This window comes from Aristolochia californica, unplaced genomic scaffold (assembly GCF_029961685.1).
Source record: "Aristolochia californica isolate CCGP_79_NKW_82.1479 unplaced genomic scaffold, dmAriCali1.0.hap1 SCAF_3, whole genome shotgun sequence".
Classification (NCBI taxonomy): domain Eukaryota; kingdom Viridiplantae; phylum Streptophyta; class Magnoliopsida; order Piperales; family Aristolochiaceae; genus Aristolochia; species Aristolochia californica.
The window spans coordinates 8,141,658-8,163,170 of record NW_027181992.1 but is presented as its reverse complement, the minus strand read 5'-3'; the positions used below and the strand labels follow the sequence as shown (position 1 = coordinate 8,163,170).

Below are 21,513 nucleotides of genomic sequence, written 5' to 3'. Positions count from 1 at the left end.
TTTTATTTTTTTTACTTTTCTTCTATTCTCTATCATTTAAACGTTTATCTTTGAGCTGCAAAAGTTTGGAATGACTTTAAAAGTCTATGCAGACATCTCAATGCACCGGATAAATTTTCATATTTGGTATCATAAAAAATCAATTGAGTTCTTGAAACCAATGTGCTCCCAATAGTATTTTATTATTATTTATTAACTATTTTAGTTTACTAAGGGGTTAATGTTTATGAATTTAGCTTCGAGGTTCAATGAACCAGTCATTTTCGAGCTGGGTTGAAATGTAGAGTAACTTAGGACTTACTTGTTAATAACCAATTAGTAAACTTGGATTTCATGAAATGATTTTTAATTTAACCAATTATCAATAGGGATAGTGAATTTATATGTAAGAATAACGTAACTATTTATGTATTAGTGATTGAGTATTAACATTTGAAAGGTAATTAATTATATATTAATTAAGATATTGTGTAGTAAGCAAATAAAATAGTCACTAATAATCAAAAATAATAATTTAAATTAAATCACTAAAAAATTGAATTAGTGAAAATAGATTATAAAATAACACTATTATTAAATTAGTCAAAGAAAATCAGTGATGTGTTCAAAATGAAGAACACAACGCCAAGCTTGTGGACCTACTGAACATACCATGGCTTCGGTTTTCTTCTTTTCATCCACCAATGGCTTCGGTTATCTTCTTTTCATCCACCAACTGATGGCTACATTTGTTAGGAATTAAACATCCTAATTCAAACCTAACGAGAACAATAATAATAACTTAAAAAGAAAAAACAAACGCGAAAAAACACAAAATTTATATACATTCGCCTCTAGGTGAGACTATGTCATATCTTCCGTAAAAATGAAATAGTTTACAAAACAAAACGCACACACTAAAGTACTTTTTTTCCTCTAACCTCTCTCAACCGCAACTAAGATCCTTAATAGCGACACCCCCAAATATAAAGATAAAACTAGGACAACCGCAATACAAAAGTAAAATCCTCAAACTTCCCTTAATGAAATTACAGTCAATAGGTCAATCCGCATACCGATTCAACGTAAGGCATTAATTAAGTTCCACGACTTAACAACATTATTACCATCCTTGGCTTACTTTCATACCAAAAGATAAAAAGCAGTTTCCGAACCATTAAAATTCTACAATAGAAGATACATGTTCAGTATTACAATCCAAAACATCTGGCTCAAGGATTCTAGTGCAATCAATGGTAGATTGCAGCAGCCATTCTGCAGCTAAAAAACATATGTGAGGCTGCCCCATAATTCAATATCAAAGAACTTTCTAGCTCGGATCTCATCAAAATATGATTTTCTCCTTTCTTTCCTCCAAATCTTTACATAGTTCATCGAATCTAATCAGTAGCTTCTTTCGTTATCATGTATCTATCAAAAAGCAAGAAGCTGAACAAAGATGAGCCTTCTGCCTCCGTTCACAGCATTGCACTGCAGGCCTTGGCCTGGGGTCGTCTATTTTAAAAGGATCAATGTAAGGCGCTGTTTTCAGACGTTTTGTTTTCCTTGCTTGTAACTCAGTGGCTCAAATTCCTCGGCAAAATTTTACTTGTACGGGACAAAAAGGATAGAAGAGTTGTGACCACCAAACCCAAACGAATTAGATAACGCTACTTTTATGTCCAGCTTCTCCTTCCTTGGCCCCACCAGCAACTTAGTGTCCTGAAACCAAATAAGTGTAAAGCAGACAACCATTATTCAAGAACAACAAAGATAGGAATTGGACGTTCCAAGCTAAGGTTTCTGGGCATTAGCCTATGCCCACTACACGATCTTATACACTCGAGTCCCTTCAAAAAATTAAGCAAAAGACAGGCAACAATCAGAAGATTTACTCTTACAGCATATGAGAGAGAAGAGAGAAAAGAACGCACCACACCATGATCAGGGTTCTCCAGATTGATATTTGGATGTACCCATCCTGTCCTTATCGCCTGTAAGAATCCAGAACTCACAATTAGAATATCATAGATTACATCAAATTTATTGTTAAAGATGACTAAAGTTGAAACAACATGAATTTTGAACTAATGAAGGTTCAAGATAAACAAAGCAAGACAGTGAGAAAAGACTCCTTAACACCCAATAGTAGACATATCCAGTAGGCAGCACCACAAACACACTACGGATTGTCAGATTTTATTGCAATAAAAATTAATAGAAGTCAGCAAGTATTAATTCTATATGTTTTTAGTCATTGATTGAGTCCTTTGCAATGGAGACCTCTGAAAAGAAAATCTAAAGGTTTCCCTATGGTCTAAGGCGCTGCAGGTGGACTTTATATATCAGAAAAGTATATGAAAATCTATTCCTGTGATGAATTTTCAGTGGGCAATGAGGTACAGTTTCTAGAGGATAAACATTGCACAATCATCTTAGACAGTATAGGGGCTTGGTAATCAGATGGTTGATCATGTAAATTGCTTACAACTAGAGAAAGCCATCCAACTTTTTTAATCTCAGAAGTTTATCCCTTTCATTTACCAATAAGAAAAACAAATTTCATTTTAAAATTAAAAAAATATATAAAAACACACTATCAAATAAGAGCAAAAGTCTCACATTAAATATATGGTAAAGATTCTGCTGCTCTTTTTCATGTTTGTTTCATAATAGCAATTATAGGTCGGTTCATATTTATACTACTCGCTTCTAGCAATTGGCAATTATAGATCAATTGCCATTTTTAGCCGACTCTTTTAATTAAGAGTTCTCTCTCTAACATCCCAAAATGTATCAAGTTAGAAAACTCAAAGTTGATTAAGTTAAATTAATAAATATCATGAACGAGTTTCTCCTAGATTTGGGCATCAAAAAGAAAACAAAATAAATATGGAAACTGGTTAAATAAACATGCAATAAATTAAGTAATGTGAAAAATGGTTATATTATGCTTTGGTCTAGCAGGATCTGGAATGAAGATGATCACCAACTAGTCAAACAACAACATCAAATAACCAGTTAACTTGTATCATGCTTTCCACATGAACATGTCCCTAGCTTCATTTTCACAGCCTTTACTATTCTTTTTTTTTTCCCTTTTTTGAGCAAAATGAGAAGAGAGAACTCATTAAGAAGCCCAAATGGAGGGGTAAACCAGTACTAGAGGGAGAGAATACAAACAAAACAAGCAGACAAAACTAAAACATCAATAAATACAAAAGAAGCACAGCCCTTACCTCGTTGCAAAATAATGCAAAAGTTTCCAACATTTTAACACTTCATTCCTCTAGTGGTTCAAATCTTTCTTCATACAACTCTACATCCCATCAGCAGTAGGCCTATCCTGATTGTCCAATTGAAATCCAATGCAAATGATCTAACCTATAAAGAGTTTTGCCTTTCAACAAAATCTGTACTACAGCAAACACAACCAGCCTCTAAATGAAGTATTTTAGGTGGAGACCATCTGGAATTGGGATATAATTATCACTACCCACCTAACAATAACTCAATATTAGAGAGAGCAGAACTTGCTGATTTTTCCCATCCTCTTGGAGTCTAAATTCCTTTCTAAATGAAAAGAAATGGAAATTTATCTTTGTTCACTACCTTGTCTTGCCTACCAGATCAGGCCATCTTCACTTCGAGCCCTTCTTCTTCTTCCTTTTCTTCCTGACTGACACCCATTTGAGAAAACTTGACCTATGTCAATGCTCTATAAAATATAACATCTAAGAACAATCAGAACAAAGACCCCAAAGGCCCCTCAAACAACAGAAACACTCTTGAGTACAGCAATTCTCAGATCAAATATTTGAAATATGCAAAAAAAAAAAAAAACACAAAACCTTCTGAACTCTCTACCCCACCAACACAACCACAAAAAATGAAAACAAAGGGAAATGTCCCAATCTCTTCTTGATGTTCAAAAGGATAATAACTGCTGCATTTGTTTGTCTTTTACCTCCCAACTAGTAATAAACTTATTGGAAAAATCAAAATAAACTGAAAAAAAATAACAACTATCAAATAAGTGATTACAAGGTTAAGGAATAGTCCCACATGGATTAGTAAGTACAAAGATCTTGAGTTTATTGGTTGGGAAAAAAGCTTCCTAAGTTGGCTAGTCATTTTGTAATGAGCCTTAGACTCAACTTCACATGGTATCAGAGCAGGTACTCATATGTGGGCCTACACCTAAATTATCTACTTGTAGAGCCACAAAAAAGGGTCTACACCTAAATTATCCACTTATAAAGCCACAAAAGAGGGCCTACACCAAAATTACCCACTTGTAGAGCCACAAAAGATGGCCTACACGTGAAGGGGAGTGTTAAGGAATAGTCCCACATGGATTAGTAAGTACAAAGATCTTGAGTTTATTTGTTAGGAAAGAAACTTCCTTAATTGGCTAGTCATTTTGGGATGAGCCTTGGACCCAACTTCGCAACAATCTATAGCAGTGAGATTACTTTTACAAAATTAAAGCTATGTGTTTATAATTTAGAAGTGTCAATAATAGGTTTCATAACCTTGAGTGATATTAATTTTATAAAATTGAACCTATGTGTTTATAATATAAAAGTGTCAATAATAATGTATATAACCTTCAGCATCATTTCAAAAAAAAAAAAAAAATGTATATAACCTAGAATCACCAATACTATTTCTAATTAAGTAGAATATAAAATTTGTGGACTGTAATAAATGCAAATGGAAACTCCTCGGCAACCAAGAGGACTCAGTTACCGGCAAACTTCGTGACTATGATTTGAGTCTGCCGATATATATCATTAGGGGACTAACTATGAGATGTCAGTACAGTTAAAAAGAAGACAAGATAACCAACTCACCATATTTAGTCAACACTGCCACACTTTTTTTTCAAAAGCAATTTCATTATGCCCAGGGGCAAAAAAGAAAACTCTAAGAAGAGGCGGGTCATTCAAGGAGAGACTGAAGGCTTAAAACATTGCTTTGTTTTTTACTCTCCTTTTCTTTCATTGTCTCCCAAATCATTAAAGACATTCTGTCAGAGATCAAAATAAATATAGAAAACCTAAACTTTCTCACCTGCACAGTTGCAACAGCTTCAACAGCACCTGCTGCTCCTAATAGGTGCCCAATCATAGATTTTGTAGAGTTTACTTTGAGCTGCAAATGTTACATCATAGAATCAATAAAACCCAATAACCAGATCAAAATATTTATGCAAGTTTCCATTTATCAAAACAATAAGCTTTTCTTTTCCTTTTCTTTTATCTAGTACAATGAGAAAGAAAAAATTGTTAAGAGAAAAAAAGGGACAATACATGGAGAATGCTAGATTAGCCACACTCTTCGCAGAATAAAGGAAAAACATGAAACAAATATGTGGACCAAACCAAATTGCCAGGCACCAGAAGAGCTAAGAAAGCAATTATGCCCTATGTCTAAGGAGCTCTATGATGCTAGTACAGAGCCCCACAATCACCAACTCACTAGCAGCCACCATCCTGAAACTTATGATCATTGACTTAACCCTGAAGACAATGGTTGCCAATTCCAATCTGAAGCCCATCATGACAATGCAATTTTTTTTTATAAACTGGTTAGTACCTAAAACAAACTTATGTGAAAACAAAGGGTACTTGACCGTACTATCTTCATACATCTCAAATTGTATACCTGTTTATAGTGCTCTCCCCATATTTTGAAGGCCCTCATGCTGGTTTTATAAATAATTTAACAACCAAAGACATCTGACAGAACAGATGCAATTTCACATAAATTGTAAAAATTTGCTTTAAAACAGGTAAAGACCAAATTGATACTAGAAAATATAAATTAGATACACATATCAACAAATATATATGCACACACAGAAAAAAGGAACATGGACCAAAGTTCACCTAAATTGGGTGCACTCAGTTATTAATTTAACCTTTCAAGTTGAATTAAATGCCTTAAAACTTGATTTGTTCCTATTCTACATTTATTTTTTATCTCATGCATCTATGAAGACTCATGAAATCAGCAACAACAAAAAACATGTGGTGCAATTCATTCCAGTAGCCATTGCCTATCCCACACACACAAAAACAGAATTGATTTGAAGTTCTGCTAAAAGGAGTTAGCATATAATAAGCAGAATGGTACCCCAACATCTTAGTTCTGTTTGATCATCTAATCTATCCAAAACCAGCCAAAATTCATAGAAAAAGAAAGTACTTCTTGTAATAATTCCCACAGGACATCTTCATGCCCCCAGGGGAAAAACTTTCACCGAAAAACAGATTAACATTTTATAAATTCCATTACATTTAAAAATTAAATTCTATTTGAAAATTTTCATCATTCAAATACAAAATAAAATGGAAATTTTACTAAGAGAAAGTTGTTTTTTTTTACCACTAATTTCTACGTTTTTTACCACTTATTGTGACTCCGCTTAAACAAACAAGAATCAATATGTGATGCTTGGTCAGCCTAATAGAAAGGCTAGAAATTGACCTGAACCAAAATGTAACTGTTGAAACACATGTAAGGGTAGTTTTGTCATTTCACTTTTGTCATATGATCTCTAGGAGTAGCAATAAGCTAGTAATCTAGCTAGAACTATATGGTTCAATTTCATGTCATTCTTAGTAGTATTTAGTGAGTTATAGGAAATTTAGGATAGAGGGGCATTTTTGTAACTATGATTATTTTTCACTAAAGTGATTATTAAATAGAAAAGGGAATTGATTTCTCCCCCATTAAGTGCAGAACTGATGCACTCTTCTTTCCTCTCCTCTCTCTATTTTCTCTTCTCTCTCCTCTTTTCTCATTAAATTCATATTTTCATAGTAAGCCATTTCCATTCCTAGGTGGGACAAGTATGAATCCCATCCTATTGTCCTACACATCACATTTAAGAGACAGACCAATACATCTCTTGTTTTCCTTAAAGCGATAAAAGTCAAGATAAAGTTATTCTCATAAGAAAAATGTGGGGCAAAAACAACAACATTTTGTTCAAATGAAAAAGTTTCCAGTGCAGTTATTTTCCTGTTTGCTTCTCACAGGCAAAACCACACGCTTTGGATGAAACCTGGTGGCCTTCAGCACCAAATGTAAATCATAGTTGATGCTCAAACTAAGTAAACTAGTTAGTCACCGACATACATACCTCGGGGTTCTGTCCAAAGCAGCGGATCAGGGCCTCATATTCTTTCAAATCACCAGCTTGTGTTGACGTAGCATGAGCATTTACATAGTTAACATCTTCTTTATGCACCCCGGCTTGAGATAAGGCATTCTCTATGCAGAGAATGACCCCCGTGCCTGAATGAAATCCGCTTTCACAATCAGTGGTAGCAGTAGAGCAGGGTAATCAAGAAACTACACACACCAATTTTATTTAGTGCAGGAGTTTAGGTTTTGACCTCAGCAAACAAGGATCAATTTGGAAAAAGAAGCAATGTAGGGGCAGTGATCATGTTATGTAAAACTCATCCCTAAAACATTAATCAACAGCCATAAATAGATTGACACAAAATACATCCATTCATACACAGTTACATGTATACATACATAAGGGGGGTTTATGTAATTCGGAAAAACCATCAAACTTTAAAATAATATGGTTTTGTAGCACTCGACAGGGTTTAGGGATGTCAATCAGGCAGGTCAAATGGGGAACCCACTCTAACTGGACCTGCTTGAGGGTGGGATGGCTCTCGTTTTACCCCAGACAGAGGGACGGATTTCCCCTTAAAAATCTGCACACGGTCAGGGTGATGGGTTTAACCCTAAAAGCCTGCCAGACCTGTCAAGGGTCTGAGATATATAAATATTTAATTTATTTTAGAAACATGCCCCTTATCTTACTCCAGATGACAGTATAAAAGGTAAAAAAAATTGAAATAATAAAACAAGGAACCGTATATGAGTAGCATTGTTTGGGTGTGCATGAGCCAGATGGGGATGGGAGGTTTGCGGAAACCCAAAGAAATTAACAGAACCCGACAGGTTTCACGGGACCGGGACAGTGACAGAGTTTGCCAATGAGTTGGTAGACACAAGGTTGAAAATCCAAACATGTCAAGGGTTTTCGCAGGAACAGATCCACAAGACAGGTTTGCGGGGATCAGTCAGGGTTGGGGCTGGATCAGGTTTCCCTAAGCCCAACTCTGACCCGACCCACTGCCATCCTTTACGGGCTTGGGTGGGTCACAAGTCAAGTTTAGGACCCCATCATATTCCCACCTGGCTGCCGTCCCAGCCAACAACAAATGATTTATGCTTCTATACCTTCTGGATGAGGCTCAGTCATGTGATAAGCATCACAGGTGAAGCTTCCTCCAAGAAATTCTGCATAGATAGTTGCACCTCTTCTCTGCAAGGTCCAAAAAGTTACAAGATTAGAAGATGAGAAAATAAGAAAGAATAATGTGGATTATGTTGAAAAGCTATTCTGAGCTATTGATGTACATAGACAATTGGAAAACCTTGGCATGTTCTAGTTCCTCCAAAAGTAGGACCCCAGCTCCTTCTCCCATAACAAAACCATCACGCTCCTGTCAACCAAGCAAGCAGGTCAAAATCAGAACCAAGTATTTGAACTTTGAGGAATGATATTACTCAGAGAATAGCTTTGGAGAATCAGAGTATAACTTTGGTATGAACCATTGAAAATCAGATTAACTCATAAAATTTGGCTATATTTAACAAAGACATAGCACAAGACTTTTTAGATGAAACTCCTGTCTAATGTTATTTCAGCTGTAAATCGACAAGAATGTGATTTTAAATGTCAACTTTCTTACTTGGAATTGCTTTCTGAAATTGTAAAAGTCTCCTTTAACAATTCTAATGCACAAGAGAAGCTCATCACAAGCACTAATTTCTACAGGGAATGACTTTCCCAGATAGAACCATATCCTCTGAAGTAAAAAAGGTTTTCAGATCAATATGAAAAAGAAAGGAACGGAAATCAAACGGCAATATCTACATACTGTATCCCATGGTCGAGATGCTTTAGTTGGGTCATCATTTCTCTGGGAGAGTGCTCTGCATGCTATGAAACCTCCCAAGCCTGCACATATGACCAAAATCATAATATCAAGTCAGCATCTCATTGATGTGTACTTGTCCACATATGCATTCACAAATGATAATCAAGATGCCATCTACAATACAAAGCAAAGGTGTCATTACCAATAGGAATGATTGTTGCATCAGAACCACCACAAAGCATCACATCCTGCAAGTATTTTCAGAGTCAACAACAGGTCTACACGTAGGTAAAATATTTAAACCATTGACCAATGAAAAGCAAATGCACAAGTAACTTACAGCTTCACCTCTGATAATATGATTTGCAGCATTCAATATACAAAAATTGCTAGTGGCGCAAGCAGTTGAAATTGAATAGTTAGGCCCCATCCATCCCTGAACTCACACCGTAAGTAAAGATGGAAAGACGACGACGAAGAAGAAGAAGAAGAAGAAGAAGAAGAAGAAGAAGAAAAGAAAAAGAATAAAAAAAAAGAAATTTAGTTCTCAGTTATCTAATAAGAGCTCACCAGATCCATTGCAAGCATTGCGGAGCCCATATTAGTAGTTGCAAAGGGAACACAAAATGGGTTCATTTTCTTGTAAGAGATCCTTAAAGCTTCTATTGCATCGTTGAAAACCTATATCAATTTCAGTATCGAACATGAATGGATACTAATAACCATGAACCACAAGGTATACCATACAGTAATCATATTTACAGCAAAGACATATACATGTTCTTGGTCTTCAAGTAACTAATGAAATATTAAAAAATTAACAGCCTAAACCTAGATCAGATAAATCATAAAACACCTCAAGTGCTCCACTTGACTATCCTTAGCATTCAGAATAACTGGAGTCATTCAATTTTCTTATCTCATCATTTTTTTTTCAGGATGCTAAGTCAAATTAATGAGCAAGCGACAAAAAAGATATTAAACGTCAATTTTTTTTTATTCATATATCTTTTTAAAATGTTTGGAGTAATACCCAAACTATTAGAAGGACATGACATAGTCCATGCATTGGTTTGCAAAGTCTAAGTTGAGTACCTTCATTCCGCCCATTGCAGAGCCAATGAGAACCCCACATTTGGTTTTGTCCAGAGCCTTCATAAACTCCTCTGTCATGCCACCATCTGCCAAAGCTTTCTTACCTGCAGTTAGCATGTAAAGCATGAACTTGTCCATTCGCTTAGAAAGTTTTGGGGCAACCCATCCATCAGTTGAAAAAGATTTGATTTCTCCTGCAATTCTCTGTACCAAAATACGAATAAATTATTGTAATTTTTTGAAATGGTAATAATCTAGGTTAGCCAACATAAAAAAAAATTGAAGAAGCATATTTCATAAAATTAAAACAATACAACAGATGCGACAAGATGAACATCTATGATGGGTAAGATTATACCATACCGTAGGAAAGTTGGCACATTCAAAGGCTTCAATCTCAGTTATGCCACTCACACCATCGAGGAGATTATTGTAGAACACATCAGGTTCATGACCCAGAGGGCTTAAAAGACCCATCCCAGTCACAACAACCCTCCTTTTCTTGGCAAGACTTCTCTTCTTTGTTGTAACTTCCTTTGAGGGCACTACAGCCACAGCCATGGCTTTTCCTGACAAACCAAGAATGTAATACCACATAAGCTGAAAATAAAATAGTGAATATCCTTAATGAAACTCACTGGTCATTCTTTTAGTAACTAATTTGATAATAAACAAATACAGTAACATTTAGTCAAGGAATGCCAATTAAATCCTCAACCTTCACTCGGATCAGCTACAAAGTAGTAAAAGCCTGCAACCTTTATCTCCCACGAGATATCCCAAGAAAATGTTGCATATGAAATGTGATAGATTAAAGCTCATCAGAAATTATGCAGATAACAAAGTAATAAAGCGTATAATTCTAAGTACTCATAACGCAGAACTGCTCATCGGCGACTACAATGGGTAAACTGGTGTCATGTTTTAACGTTTGGGGTTGCTAAGGTAAGACCACCTTAGCACCACAATCCAGAGTCGTATCAGTAAATCTCCCCATCGGCATACATTAGCCCGCCCACCCCCCCGCGTCAATATTTGCAAACAGAAATAGGTAAACAATAGTCGTAACAATAAATCCAAACGGTTGCTCAAAAACCTTTAGCAGATATTTTTATCAACAAGTTCTGGATTCACAGGAGAGAAGAACACGCAAGCACAAATAAGAAACAAAAGACTGCTCAGCCCAAATTCGATAAATCTACCTGAGGCTGCAGCAGGATTGACCCTGTCTTGCCGTTGAGTGAACCCCATCATTGATCCGAACAAAGAAAATCCATTTTCGCCAAACAATAAAGAGGAGGATGACCATTTGCTTGAGCTGTGATAAGCTTCACACGGCTCAAGAGCCATGCATGAATTCATAAGCCCCTGGAACTTGGATCCGCAGAAAGACGAAATCAAACCGGTAGCGAAACTCTCCCGACCCACCTTGGCCACTACTCTCCTGCGCCGTGCCCAACTGCTCAACCTCTTGGAAGATGAAAACAGAGAGATTCTCGGAGAAGTTTCTTGCTCGCAAGCCACGGACATGCATGCAGCTACTAGCCATGTACAGAGAGGAGAAGCAACTGAAGGGGCCGCCATTGAAGCTGAAAGAAGGCCAGAAAGCCAGGGCCCGAATGGACAACCCAGATAAAGAAGACGGCGATCAGGAGGTTTCTAGTCCTGCAAACGCGATCTGGTGAGAGAAAAACAGGCTCCGCACGAACAAAATGTGATGGATTTTACTGGGTTCCTCCAGAAAGAAAAGATATTGATCTTCAATCCGAGAGAAACCCCGCAAGAAGCGATGAAAGGTCAACCTCACAGCAAATATGAGTCATCGATCTCTCTCCGAAAGCGAGAAAAAACGTCCTCGAACCGTAGCTCCGCTGTCGAAATCAGCGAGGGAGACGGCACAAAAATGAAAATGTTTCCGACACAAAAAGCGGACAAACGCACGAGGGGATCTCTGAGAGGATATTCAGAAAATGGAAATGGAGTTGTTAATTTTTTAATTTTTTTTATCTGCAACAATGTGGGATGCAGGATGTCAGGATCCCAATTTTTGAATCAAATGCTAAAAAAAAAAAAAAAATCCTGTACAAATAAATGCTGCATAATTCAAATTTTTTTCCCAGTCGAAATATATGACAGAGTGCAGAGAGATAAATATAAACAAAACGGGAGCTGCGAATAACACATCTTATTAACTCCAATGTAGCATGTGACGTTTCAGTTTTTTTCTAATTTTTTTGCCTGCGTGTGACGTTCCAGCAATTTCTCCGTACGTTACTTTCGTAAATGTATATTAAAATGTAAAAAGGGTTCTCAATTTCTCATGAGTCCGCGTCAGTGGCTCGCAAGACCTCAATGCCCTGCGAATACTAGACAGCGAGAGCATTTCGTAATCAATCTCCAGGGAGTTTCAAGGAAATTTAGTTTTCCCAGCAACAAATTATTTTTGACTATTTTCTTTTTCTATATTTTAAATTAGATAATATTAGAATGTATTTTACTTATTTCATTATTTCATTAATTCATTTTTATGTAATGAGTGTATTTTACTATTTTGCCCCTTACTCTTTAAAACCCCATCTGTATCCTGTAAATCGATGAAATGAGAATTATAATTTTACTCCCGTTTTCGTCTTCCCAACGACAGAGCTCAACGGCTCTTTGCCATTTGAGGTTCTAACATGGTATCAGAGCGGACGATATGCCATTTCTGATTTTCTTTCCGACGACGGCTCTTCCTTTCTCTTTTCGACTACCGTTTTCCGACGGTTTCGCCATTATTTCCGACAAAGGGGTTTCCGCCCTCTATTCGGACGGGACTCTGCGATTCAAGCTATTGGGAAGTTCTTCTGGTATTTTTGGCGTCTTGCTTCCGGTGGTTATTCCCGGCAAAGAGGTTAGCTTCCGTTCCCATTTATTTTTCCTCTGAATTCCGTCGAGAGGTTGGGTTTTTTTTTCTTGCTACGTTCGTTTTCTGGTTTTTGGGCGCCGATTTTGGGCGTCTTCCTTGATTCCTTGAAGAGGCATCGTTTCCAGCGCCGAGAGGGTCGCGTTGGTTCTCCTTCTGGCCTTCTCTGGTTGGGCGAGCGCTGGTTGGATCGCTCTGGCCTTCTTTGGTTGGCCGAGAGGTGAGGATTCTGTTGGTTTAAAACTCTCGAGGGCAATGGCCACTTTGGGTATTTTTTGTGGATTATTCTTGCTCGAATTTTTTTTCGAGCTCGATGTTGGATTCTGAAGTCGCGGAAACGGATTCGATTTATTTTGAAGAGCTTTGGTGGCAGATCTGGTAAAAAAAAAAAACAAATGGAGTTGCATTGGTGGTCAGTGCTCTATGGAGACTTATTCATCTTCAGATTCTGGTTTACATACCAGTTCGGCTCGTTTGGTTTTTTATGAATCATCGAATCTGTATTATATTCACCACTCGGACAGCCCCGGGCAAGTCCTTGTCTCCCAGCTGCTTACCGGCGAAAATTACACCAGTTGGAGCCGTGCGATGTTAATCACCCTATCCGTGAAGAACAAAGTCGGTTTTGTCGATGGCTTCATTCTTGAACCTCCCAGTGCTGATCCTATTCTGCTCAACTCCTGGACCCAGAACAACTATATGGTCATCTCTTGGATCTTAAATTCCGTCTCCAAGGAACTCTCTGCGAGTGTTATCTTTGCTGCATCTGCCCGAGAAATTGGGCTCGATCTTCGGGATCGTTTTCAACAGCGGAACAGCCCTCGTATTTTTCAGCATAAACGAGAATTGATGAACTTGCGTCAAGACAAGGATTCAGTTAGTACTTATTTTACCAAATTGAAAACCATTTGGGAAGAACTGTGCAACTACCGTCCTCATTGTTCTTGTGGGAAATGCTCTTGCGGTGACGTTACAAATCTTAATGATCACCACCATATGGAGTATATCATGTCCTTCTTAATGGGTCTTGACGACTCTTTCTCCCATGTTCGTGGTCAGTTGCTCCTCATGGATCTGATGACCCCTCTTAACCGTGTTTTTTCTTTGGTTGTCCAAGAGGAACAACAACAACGAACTACTCATGCCTCGGGTTCGAATGCTCCCACTGACACAATGGCGTTTGCAGTTAAATCTGACAAGACAGAGGTTAGTAAATCTGGGAACAACAACGACAGAGGTTACAATGCTCCACGCCCTCCGCCTTACCATACTACCCGGACTCAGAATTCCAGTGCTCCTCGGAATCAAAACAAGGACAAGTATTACTGTACCCACTGCAAGATTACAGGTCATACCATCTCTCGTTGCTTCAAGCTCCATGGCTATCCGTTTGGATCTACATTCAACACCAAGCAAAATTCTCCTGCTGCTATTTATCAAGTTTCCCTTGCTGATGCTCGCCCTGGTTCTTATTCTGTCGGGGGTTTTATTCAGAATTTGGACCCCACTCAATGTCAGCAGCTCATATCCATGCTTTCTACACAACTGAGTAGCTCAGCAAATGTCACCACTGCTCTAGACTCTTCTACATACAGTTGCTTGGCAGGTACTTGTTTTTTTGTATCCTTACATTCTCTAAGTTCTTCCACTCCATTATGGATTGTCGACTCCGGAGCTACTTGACATATTTGCTCTCAAGCTCATGTTTTTATCTCCTTGCATGTTATTCCTCATACTATCGTTACTTTGCCAGATAATTATCATCTTTTAGTCCGTTTTGCTAGTGATATTAAATTACATTCTCACCTTCTACTTAAAGACGTACTATTTGTTCCTCAATTCAAATTCAACTTAATCTCGGTTAATACTTTAGTTACTGCTTCTGGCCTTACAGTAAGTTTCTTTCCTGATTGTTTTGTTATCCAGGATCTCTCCACCCAGCGGACGATTGGCAAGGGTGACAAAGTTCAAGATCTCTATGTCCTCCGTGCTCAACATTTGCCCTCTGCTTCTCATGTTTTTGTTAACAATGTTTCTGCCCATGTTTGGCATAATAGGCTAAGACACATTTCTTTCAAGCGACTTGATTTTTTGAAGGATCAGTTGCACTGTGATGTAACTAGATTACACAAAGCAGATCCTTGTTATATTTGTCTTCTTGCTAAACAACGTAGACTATCTTTTGAATCCCATAATCATTTATCAAAATTTCCTTTTGATCTTGTGCACTGTGATATTTGGGGACCATATCAAACTGTCTTTTATACTGGCCATCGTTTTTTCTTAACTCTTGTTGATGATTGTACTCGATTTACTTGGATTTATCTATTGAAGACTAAATCTGACACTATTTCTGTGATACCACGTTTTTTTAACATGGTTTCTACGCAGTTTAATGCCAAAATCAAAAAAATTCGATCTGATAATGCCCCTGAGTTATCCTTTGTTGATTTTTTTCACGCTCACGGCATTTTGCACCAGTTTTCATGTGTTGAACGGCCTCAACAAAACTCGATTGCTGAAAGAAAACATCAACACCTTTTGAATGTGGCTCGGTCCTTGTTTTTTCAATCACGCATTTCTGTCTCTTTTTGGACCGAGTGTATTCTCATTGCGGCCTTCATGATTAACCAAACTCCTTCTCCCCTCTTGCAACACAACACACCCTTTCATTTGCTCTATAACCACTCTCCTGATTATTCCCTCTTTCGTGTTTTTGGCTGTTTAGCTTTTGTTTTCACCTTAGCTACTCATCACCCCAAGTTCCGCCCACGTGCTCGGGTTTGTGTTTTTCTTAGTTATCCAGCTGGTGTGAAAGGTTATAAATTCTATGATGTTGAGACTCACCAAGTTTTTCTTTCAAGAGATGCCGTGTTCCATGAAGAAGTTTTCCCTTTTCATACTATTACCAGTTCAACTCAACTTACTGACCCCTTTCCTGATTTCGTTCTGCCTCATTCCTCCCTCCACGCTTCGCCTTTTCCTGACCTTGATTCTTCCCCCCTTCATGATTCTCCAGTTATTTCTGGTGTTCCAATTGATGATCCCTCACCTCCTACTCTTCCTACACTTATTCCTTCCTCCTTCGTTGTTGCTCCTCTTCGAACATCTACTAGGGCGACTTATCCACCTCATTACCTACAGGATTATCAGTGCAATTTAATTACAGGCTCTTCATCCTCTGCTTCATCCCGTACGTCTTATCCAATCTCTAATTCCATTTCTTACCATGCCCTTTCTGATTCGCACAGAAATTTTGTACTCAACCTATCTTTTCAAGTTGAACCTCAGTACTATCACCAAGCCGTGAAATGTCCTGACTGGAGGTTGGCTATGCGTGATGAGTTGGCCGCCCTGGAAGCCAACAATACCTAGACCGTCACTCCTCTACCTCCTGATAAACATACCAATGGCTGCAAATGGGTCTATAAAATCAAACTTAATTCTAATGGCTCTATTGAGCGATATAAGGCTCGTTTGGTAGCTAAAGGCTACACTCAACAAGAGGGTTTGGACTTTGTTGACACTTTCTCTCCAGTGGCCAAATTAGTCACTGTGAAGGTTCTTCTTGTCCTTGCTGCTTCTCACGATTGGCATCTCGCTCAGCTTGATGTCAACAACGCCTTTTTACATGGTGATCTTTTTGAAGAAATCTATATGGATCTTCCTCTTGGCTACCTTCGACAGGGGGAGTCCTCTCCCTCTTCCACCAAACTCGTTTGCAAGCTTCACAAGTCCCTTTATGGCCTCAAACAGGCTTCGCGGCAATGGTATTCCAAATTTTCTCATGTTTTAATCAATTTTGGCTTTCTCCAATCGAAATCTGATTACTCTCTCTTCACCAAAGGTCATGGTTCCTCCTTTGTTGCACTATTGGTTTATGTGGATGATATCATCCTTACTGGTCCTTCCTCTAGTGTTATTAATGAGCTCAAACATTTTATGTATACTCAGTTCAAGCTCAAGGATCTTGGTTGTCTTAAGCACTTCATTCGTCTTGAAATTGCTCACTCCAAGACTGGTATTGTGCTTTCTCAACGTCATTACACCTTACAATTACTTGAAGACTCAGGTTACCTAACTTGTAAACCTACTCGTGATCCCATGGATCCCAAGCTTAATTTAACTGCCACTGACGGTGACCTGCTTCCAGATATAACCCACTATCGGCGGCTTATTGGGAAACTACTTTACCTCACTTTATCTCGTCCCGACATTACCTTTGTCGTTCACAAGCTCACTCAATTTGTGGCCCAACCTGCCTTCCTCATCTCCAGGCAGTACATCACCTACTTCGTTATCTCAAGACCAGTCCTGGTCAAGGTTTGTTGTTTTCTTCTACTTCTTCCTTGCAGGTACGCGCCTACTTTGATGCTGATTGGGGATCATGCCTTGATTCTCGCTGCTCTACTACCAGCTTTTGCATCTTCATTGGTGATTATTTGGTCTCCTGGAAGGCCAAAAAGCAAATCACCGTCTCTTGCTCCTCCGTTGAAGCTGAATATAGAGCACTTTCTTCAACTGCCAGTTAACTTATTTGGTTACAGCAACTGCTTCAAGATTTTCACGTCAAAGTCGACTCTCCTGTGTTGTTATACTGTGACAATCAAACTACGATACATATTGCTAACCCTACATTTCATGAGCGTACCAAACACATTGAGATCGATTGCCATTTTGCTCGTGAACGGGTTACTTTGGGCGTCCTCAAGTTACTTCCCATTCGTTCTCCATACCAGTTAGCTGATATGTTCACTAAACCTCTTCCGTCTACTCACATTTTTTCTTTGTTGTCCAAGATGGCTGTCAAGGACATTTATAAGCCACCTTGAGGGGGAGTATTGAAATGTATTTTACTTATTTCATTATTTCATTAATTCATTTTTATGTAATGAGTGTATTTTACTATTTTGCCCCTTACTCTTTAAAACCCCATCTATATCCTGTAAATCGATGGAATGAGAATTATAATTTTACTCCCGTTTTCGTCTTCCCGACGATAGAGCTCAACGGCTCTTTGCCATTCGAGGTTCTAACAAATAAAAATATTACATCACCCATTTCACCCACAACAAATGAGAAATATGTCTTACCTCCTTTGCTTATCCAATTACCTATGAGCAAGTGAGCAGATTCAAATATATTAAATAATTAAAATTTATTATGCTATTGTAAATCATATTACATTTTATATTTATATTTTAAATAAAAATTATCTATCTATCTTGTTTTTTATTTGAATGATCTTCCTTTCAGCAACATGAATTACATTAGACCAAAGACATATTTTAAAAAAAATATTTAAAATTATCAAAACCTGTACTACATGTACACTCCATCATCTATATTTTTTTAATAAAATATTTATAATTGAAATTGCAAGTGATCAAAACCTGTACTACGAGTTAATCGAGAAACTCACCTTATCGATGGTAAATCAAGGTTGGAAGGGAAGAAATGGAGGAAGAAATAGAGAAAAAAAACACTGATTCAGATGTTTTCTGACGATAAAGAGGCGGATCGGGTCAATGAGTCCCGACTCACCCTAATTTCGTATCAGACACGCCTGATGCTCAGAATCCCGGGTTAGTAATTCCAGCCCTCGAGCTGACTCACGAATCGTGTAAAATAGGATATGCCTGACGAAAGTTCGTGAACAGTAATTAAAATTTTTAAAATAAACTAAATCTAGAGAGAGAAACAAGAAACCACGATCTTGAAAAATATATAGCAAGAAAGAGAACCGTAAAGAATCGAGGAGGATCTAAAGATGCCGTTAAAACTGATTAAAATTATAAGCTATCCCTGGCAGAAGCGCCAGAGAGCAGCCGAACATAGATGGGAAGAAATTGTTCCAAAATGTTTTGGAATCTTTTAATTGTGAAGAAGACGGCGAGAGAAAGCATTTTGTAAGCAGAAAGAAGGGATTGCCACTAAAAAATAGAAAACCAGGCAATAAAAACTGGAAGTAATCAAGAAAAGCGAGGAAGAGGAAAGAGAGAGACTCACGGGTATCAAGATCAGGAAAAGCCCTCGGTCTCCCGGTAAATGAGTGCCGATATTTTTACTTTCTAATGCTTGGGAGCCTTTAAATGATTTCATGTGTGCCATTAGGGTCCATTAGAACCCGCGGAAAAAAGGAAAAGAAAAGAAAATAAGAATTTAATTATTATTTTTAAATAGTTAATAAAAAAATTATATTATCTTTTTTTTAATAATTATTTTTTAAAATAATAATCGTCAAATTTTTATTTCTTTTAAAATAGTACCATGATTCAACATGGAGTAGGAGGGAGTGAAAAGAATGTAGAAGAAGAAGAAGAATGGGGCAAATGATGAAGATAGTAAGAAATGGACTCTAGGAGAAAATTTGTTTGATAATGAGCATGATGATAGTTATTTTTTGTATAGGAATGTAATAATTTTACCCAAATTAAGAAGCTTTGAACTTAATTAAAAAGTAAATATTTCTTTATGTCGTAAACCAATCAAGACTTGAATAAACTGATTGATAGTTATTATTGAAGTCCCTTTAAGGGTTTAGGTGCTTGCATCTAGTAGTTATCGATCATAATTCCCTAGAGTTGGGCAAATGTATAAGGGAAGTTCTCTGACCTTCTTGAGAATCTACACTCTCCCTTAAATTGGGAAAGTAAATTGTAGAGAGACAAAAGATAATTGTTGAAATTTGTCACATTACAATTAAGGAAGTTTCAAATCAAAAGATGCGATTCCCGGCCTGGGATTGGGCTTATTTAGGGCAGACCCTCCAAAACCCTGATCTTGTTCAGGTTTTGTTTTAATCGGTTAGATTTAATTTGAACTCGTTTTAGGATAATACAAATTAGTTAGGTCAAACTGGGACTAAGATTCATGTTAGATTACTTTGATCTAAAAATGTTCCTAAACACATGAATCGATTAAGTTATGTCCAAATGAATAAATAAATAAGTAAATATTAAAGGTGACGAAGATTGTCTCCATGGTTAGGATTAGGGGTGGCATCGAGCCGAGCCGAGCCTGAACCTGCCTATGTTACAGCCGAGTTTTATTTAAATATTTCGAACTCGAGCTCGAGCCCAGCCCAGCCTCGAGCCTAAAATTGTTATCAAGCTCAAGCCCAATAATTTTAACCGAGTTCGAGCTTCCACTTATATTTAAAATTTTGCGTAAAATACATGTCAAATATATTATATATAAAATTATCTCTACACTCTGCATAAAAATTATTCATAAAAATTGCATAATTATGCATAAATTTTATTAAAAAAATAATTCATCTATAAAAAAAGGAGAAGTTTTGCATTTCCTCTACCTCTCTGACAATTATTGACATTCAAAATTCCCAAGTCCATTATTCAACTAAAAAAATAAAGATTATTCATTTAGGCTTAATAAGGTACAAAATGTTCTCAAGTAAGAGAATCATATGATGTAACAAATCAAAAAGTACAAATATGTATGTTTTTGCTTAGGAGATCATGTAAGAATAAGAAATAGTAGTATTTACCTGATTAAATTGGTCAGTATTTGATGAATCCTTAGCACATCACCAACAACCTAAGACATAAAGTTGAAGAACAATCAGCATCTAGAAAATTAAATAGTTAACTTATGCAAGTTATAATTTAGAAGAGAAAAAAATAGATTTGGCATTAAAATATTTTCTAAATCAGTATCTATTAGACTATGCTATTATTGCTACTTAAACCCTTGTATGTGTTTCTCTGTGCTCCTCTCACGCTGAAACAAAGGAGACAACACTCGACCAGGTAGGGGTGTCAGCCCGACTCAGAGCCTCTAACGAAACAATCTGAGATCAACCGAAGACGGCAATGCAGCCTCACAAAAAAAAAAGTTTGTGCTTTACCGACGAAAAACACGAAGAGGCAGAAGAGATTCTATTCCTTCTTTCTAATCCCGCGAAACTGAAAGATGGCCCCTTGAAAGGCTTGGAAGCCCTTCATCGCCTGAAACGGAAGAATCCATAGCTTGGCGACCTCGCGTACTCTGCTTGATCTAGTGTCGTCTCCTCTGAATTTATTAAATCTAGCTAATGGAATTCCTTCTGAATCCATTGCTTGGTGACCTCTTCCCTCTTCCCCCTAATTCCCGAAAAGCCAAAACGAAAATATCGAACTTGAAGTTGAAGGGTCGAACGAAGTCAAAGATGACTCGTCGACTCCCGCTCCTAGCTCTAGCCTCTCGGGCCGCTCATTAAGTTAACGAGCCGGTTTGCGAACTTTCAAACCGAACCATGGTTCAGTTGAACTCAACTCGTTAACTTAAACGAGCCTTATCTAGTTCTGGAACTCGGTTTGAGATCCAACTAAACCGAATCGAACCAAGCTGGAACCGAACCGAACTCGAGCCGCTCGCGAACCGGCTCGGTTTGATGCCACACTAGTTAGGAAAGCATAAATGCTAAATGTTAATAAAAAATTTATAAATTAACAATTAAATATGTTTTATCTAACATGAAAGAAAATGCAATTAATCCATATTAGACAGAGACGAAAACACCATTTTGTTCTTCAAAATGATCAGTAATCA

General features: G+C 37.5%; 2 protein-coding genes across 3 annotated transcripts; one reads left to right on the top strand and one right to left on the bottom strand.

The window, feature by feature from the left end:
- Positions 1-1,089: 1,089 nt before the first annotated feature.
- On the bottom strand, positions 1,090-12,008 carry LOC137958773 (3-oxoacyl-[acyl-carrier-protein] synthase II, chloroplastic-like). Of its 2 annotated transcripts, XM_068805901.1 has the most exons (14): positions 11,858-12,008; positions 11,258-11,720; positions 10,419-10,624; positions 10,056-10,259; positions 9,531-9,641; positions 9,301-9,396; positions 9,163-9,208; positions 8,961-9,040; positions 8,454-8,522; positions 8,257-8,341; positions 7,133-7,287; positions 5,056-5,136; positions 1,914-1,973; positions 1,090-1,701 (listed from the first exon to the last, which is right to left on the bottom strand). In XM_068805901.1, the coding sequence occupies exons 2-14, from the start codon at positions 11,637-11,639 to the stop codon at positions 1,585-1,587; spliced, it is 1,692 nt and encodes a 563-aa protein (XP_068662002.1). In that variant the 5' UTR covers positions 11,640-11,720; positions 11,858-12,008; the 3' UTR covers positions 1,090-1,584. The 2 variants fall into 2 exon arrangements, with proteins under 2 accessions (XP_068662002.1, XP_068662003.1); XM_068805902.1 differs by lacking the exons at positions 11,258-11,720; positions 11,858-12,008 and adding an exon at positions 10,774-10,858.
- A 1,540-nt stretch (positions 12,009-13,548) lies between these two features.
- Positions 13,549-17,792, top strand: LOC137959316 (uncharacterized). Its single transcript, XM_068806724.1, has 6 exons — positions 13,549-14,566; positions 14,714-14,781; positions 14,887-15,070; positions 15,689-16,153; positions 16,445-17,283; positions 17,508-17,792. Exons 1-6 carry the CDS (start codon positions 13,549-13,551, stop codon positions 17,790-17,792), a joined length of 2,859 nt encoding a protein of 952 aa, XP_068662825.1.
- Positions 17,793-21,513: the final 3,721 nt, after the last annotated feature.

Bases quoted from the DNA above. Each gene is read 5' to 3' on its own strand.
- LOC137958773 (XM_068805901.1), bottom strand. From the start codon at position 11,639: ATGGCGGCCCCTTCAGTTGCTTCTCCTCTCTGTACATGGCTAGTAGCT. The intron at 10,625-11,257 runs GTAGATTTATCG...TTGGTTTGTCAG, and splicing joins CAATCCTGCTGCAGCCTCAG to GAAAAGCCATGGCTGTGGCT. The intron at 9,041-9,162 runs GTAATGACACCT...TCATATGTGCAG, and splicing joins TGCAACAATCATTCCTATTG to GCTTGGGAGGTTTCATAGCA.
- LOC137959316 (XM_068806724.1), top strand. From the start codon at position 13,549: ATGTTAATCACCCTATCCGTGAAGAACAAAGTCGGTTTTGTCGATGGC. The intron at 14,782-14,886 runs GTACTATTTGTT...TTTGTTATCCAG, and splicing joins CTCACCTTCTACTTAAAGAC to GATCTCTCCACCCAGCGGAC. The intron at 15,071-15,688 runs GTGATGTAACTA...TTGGCTGTTTAG, and splicing joins TTTGAAGGATCAGTTGCACT to CTTTTGTTTTCACCTTAGCT.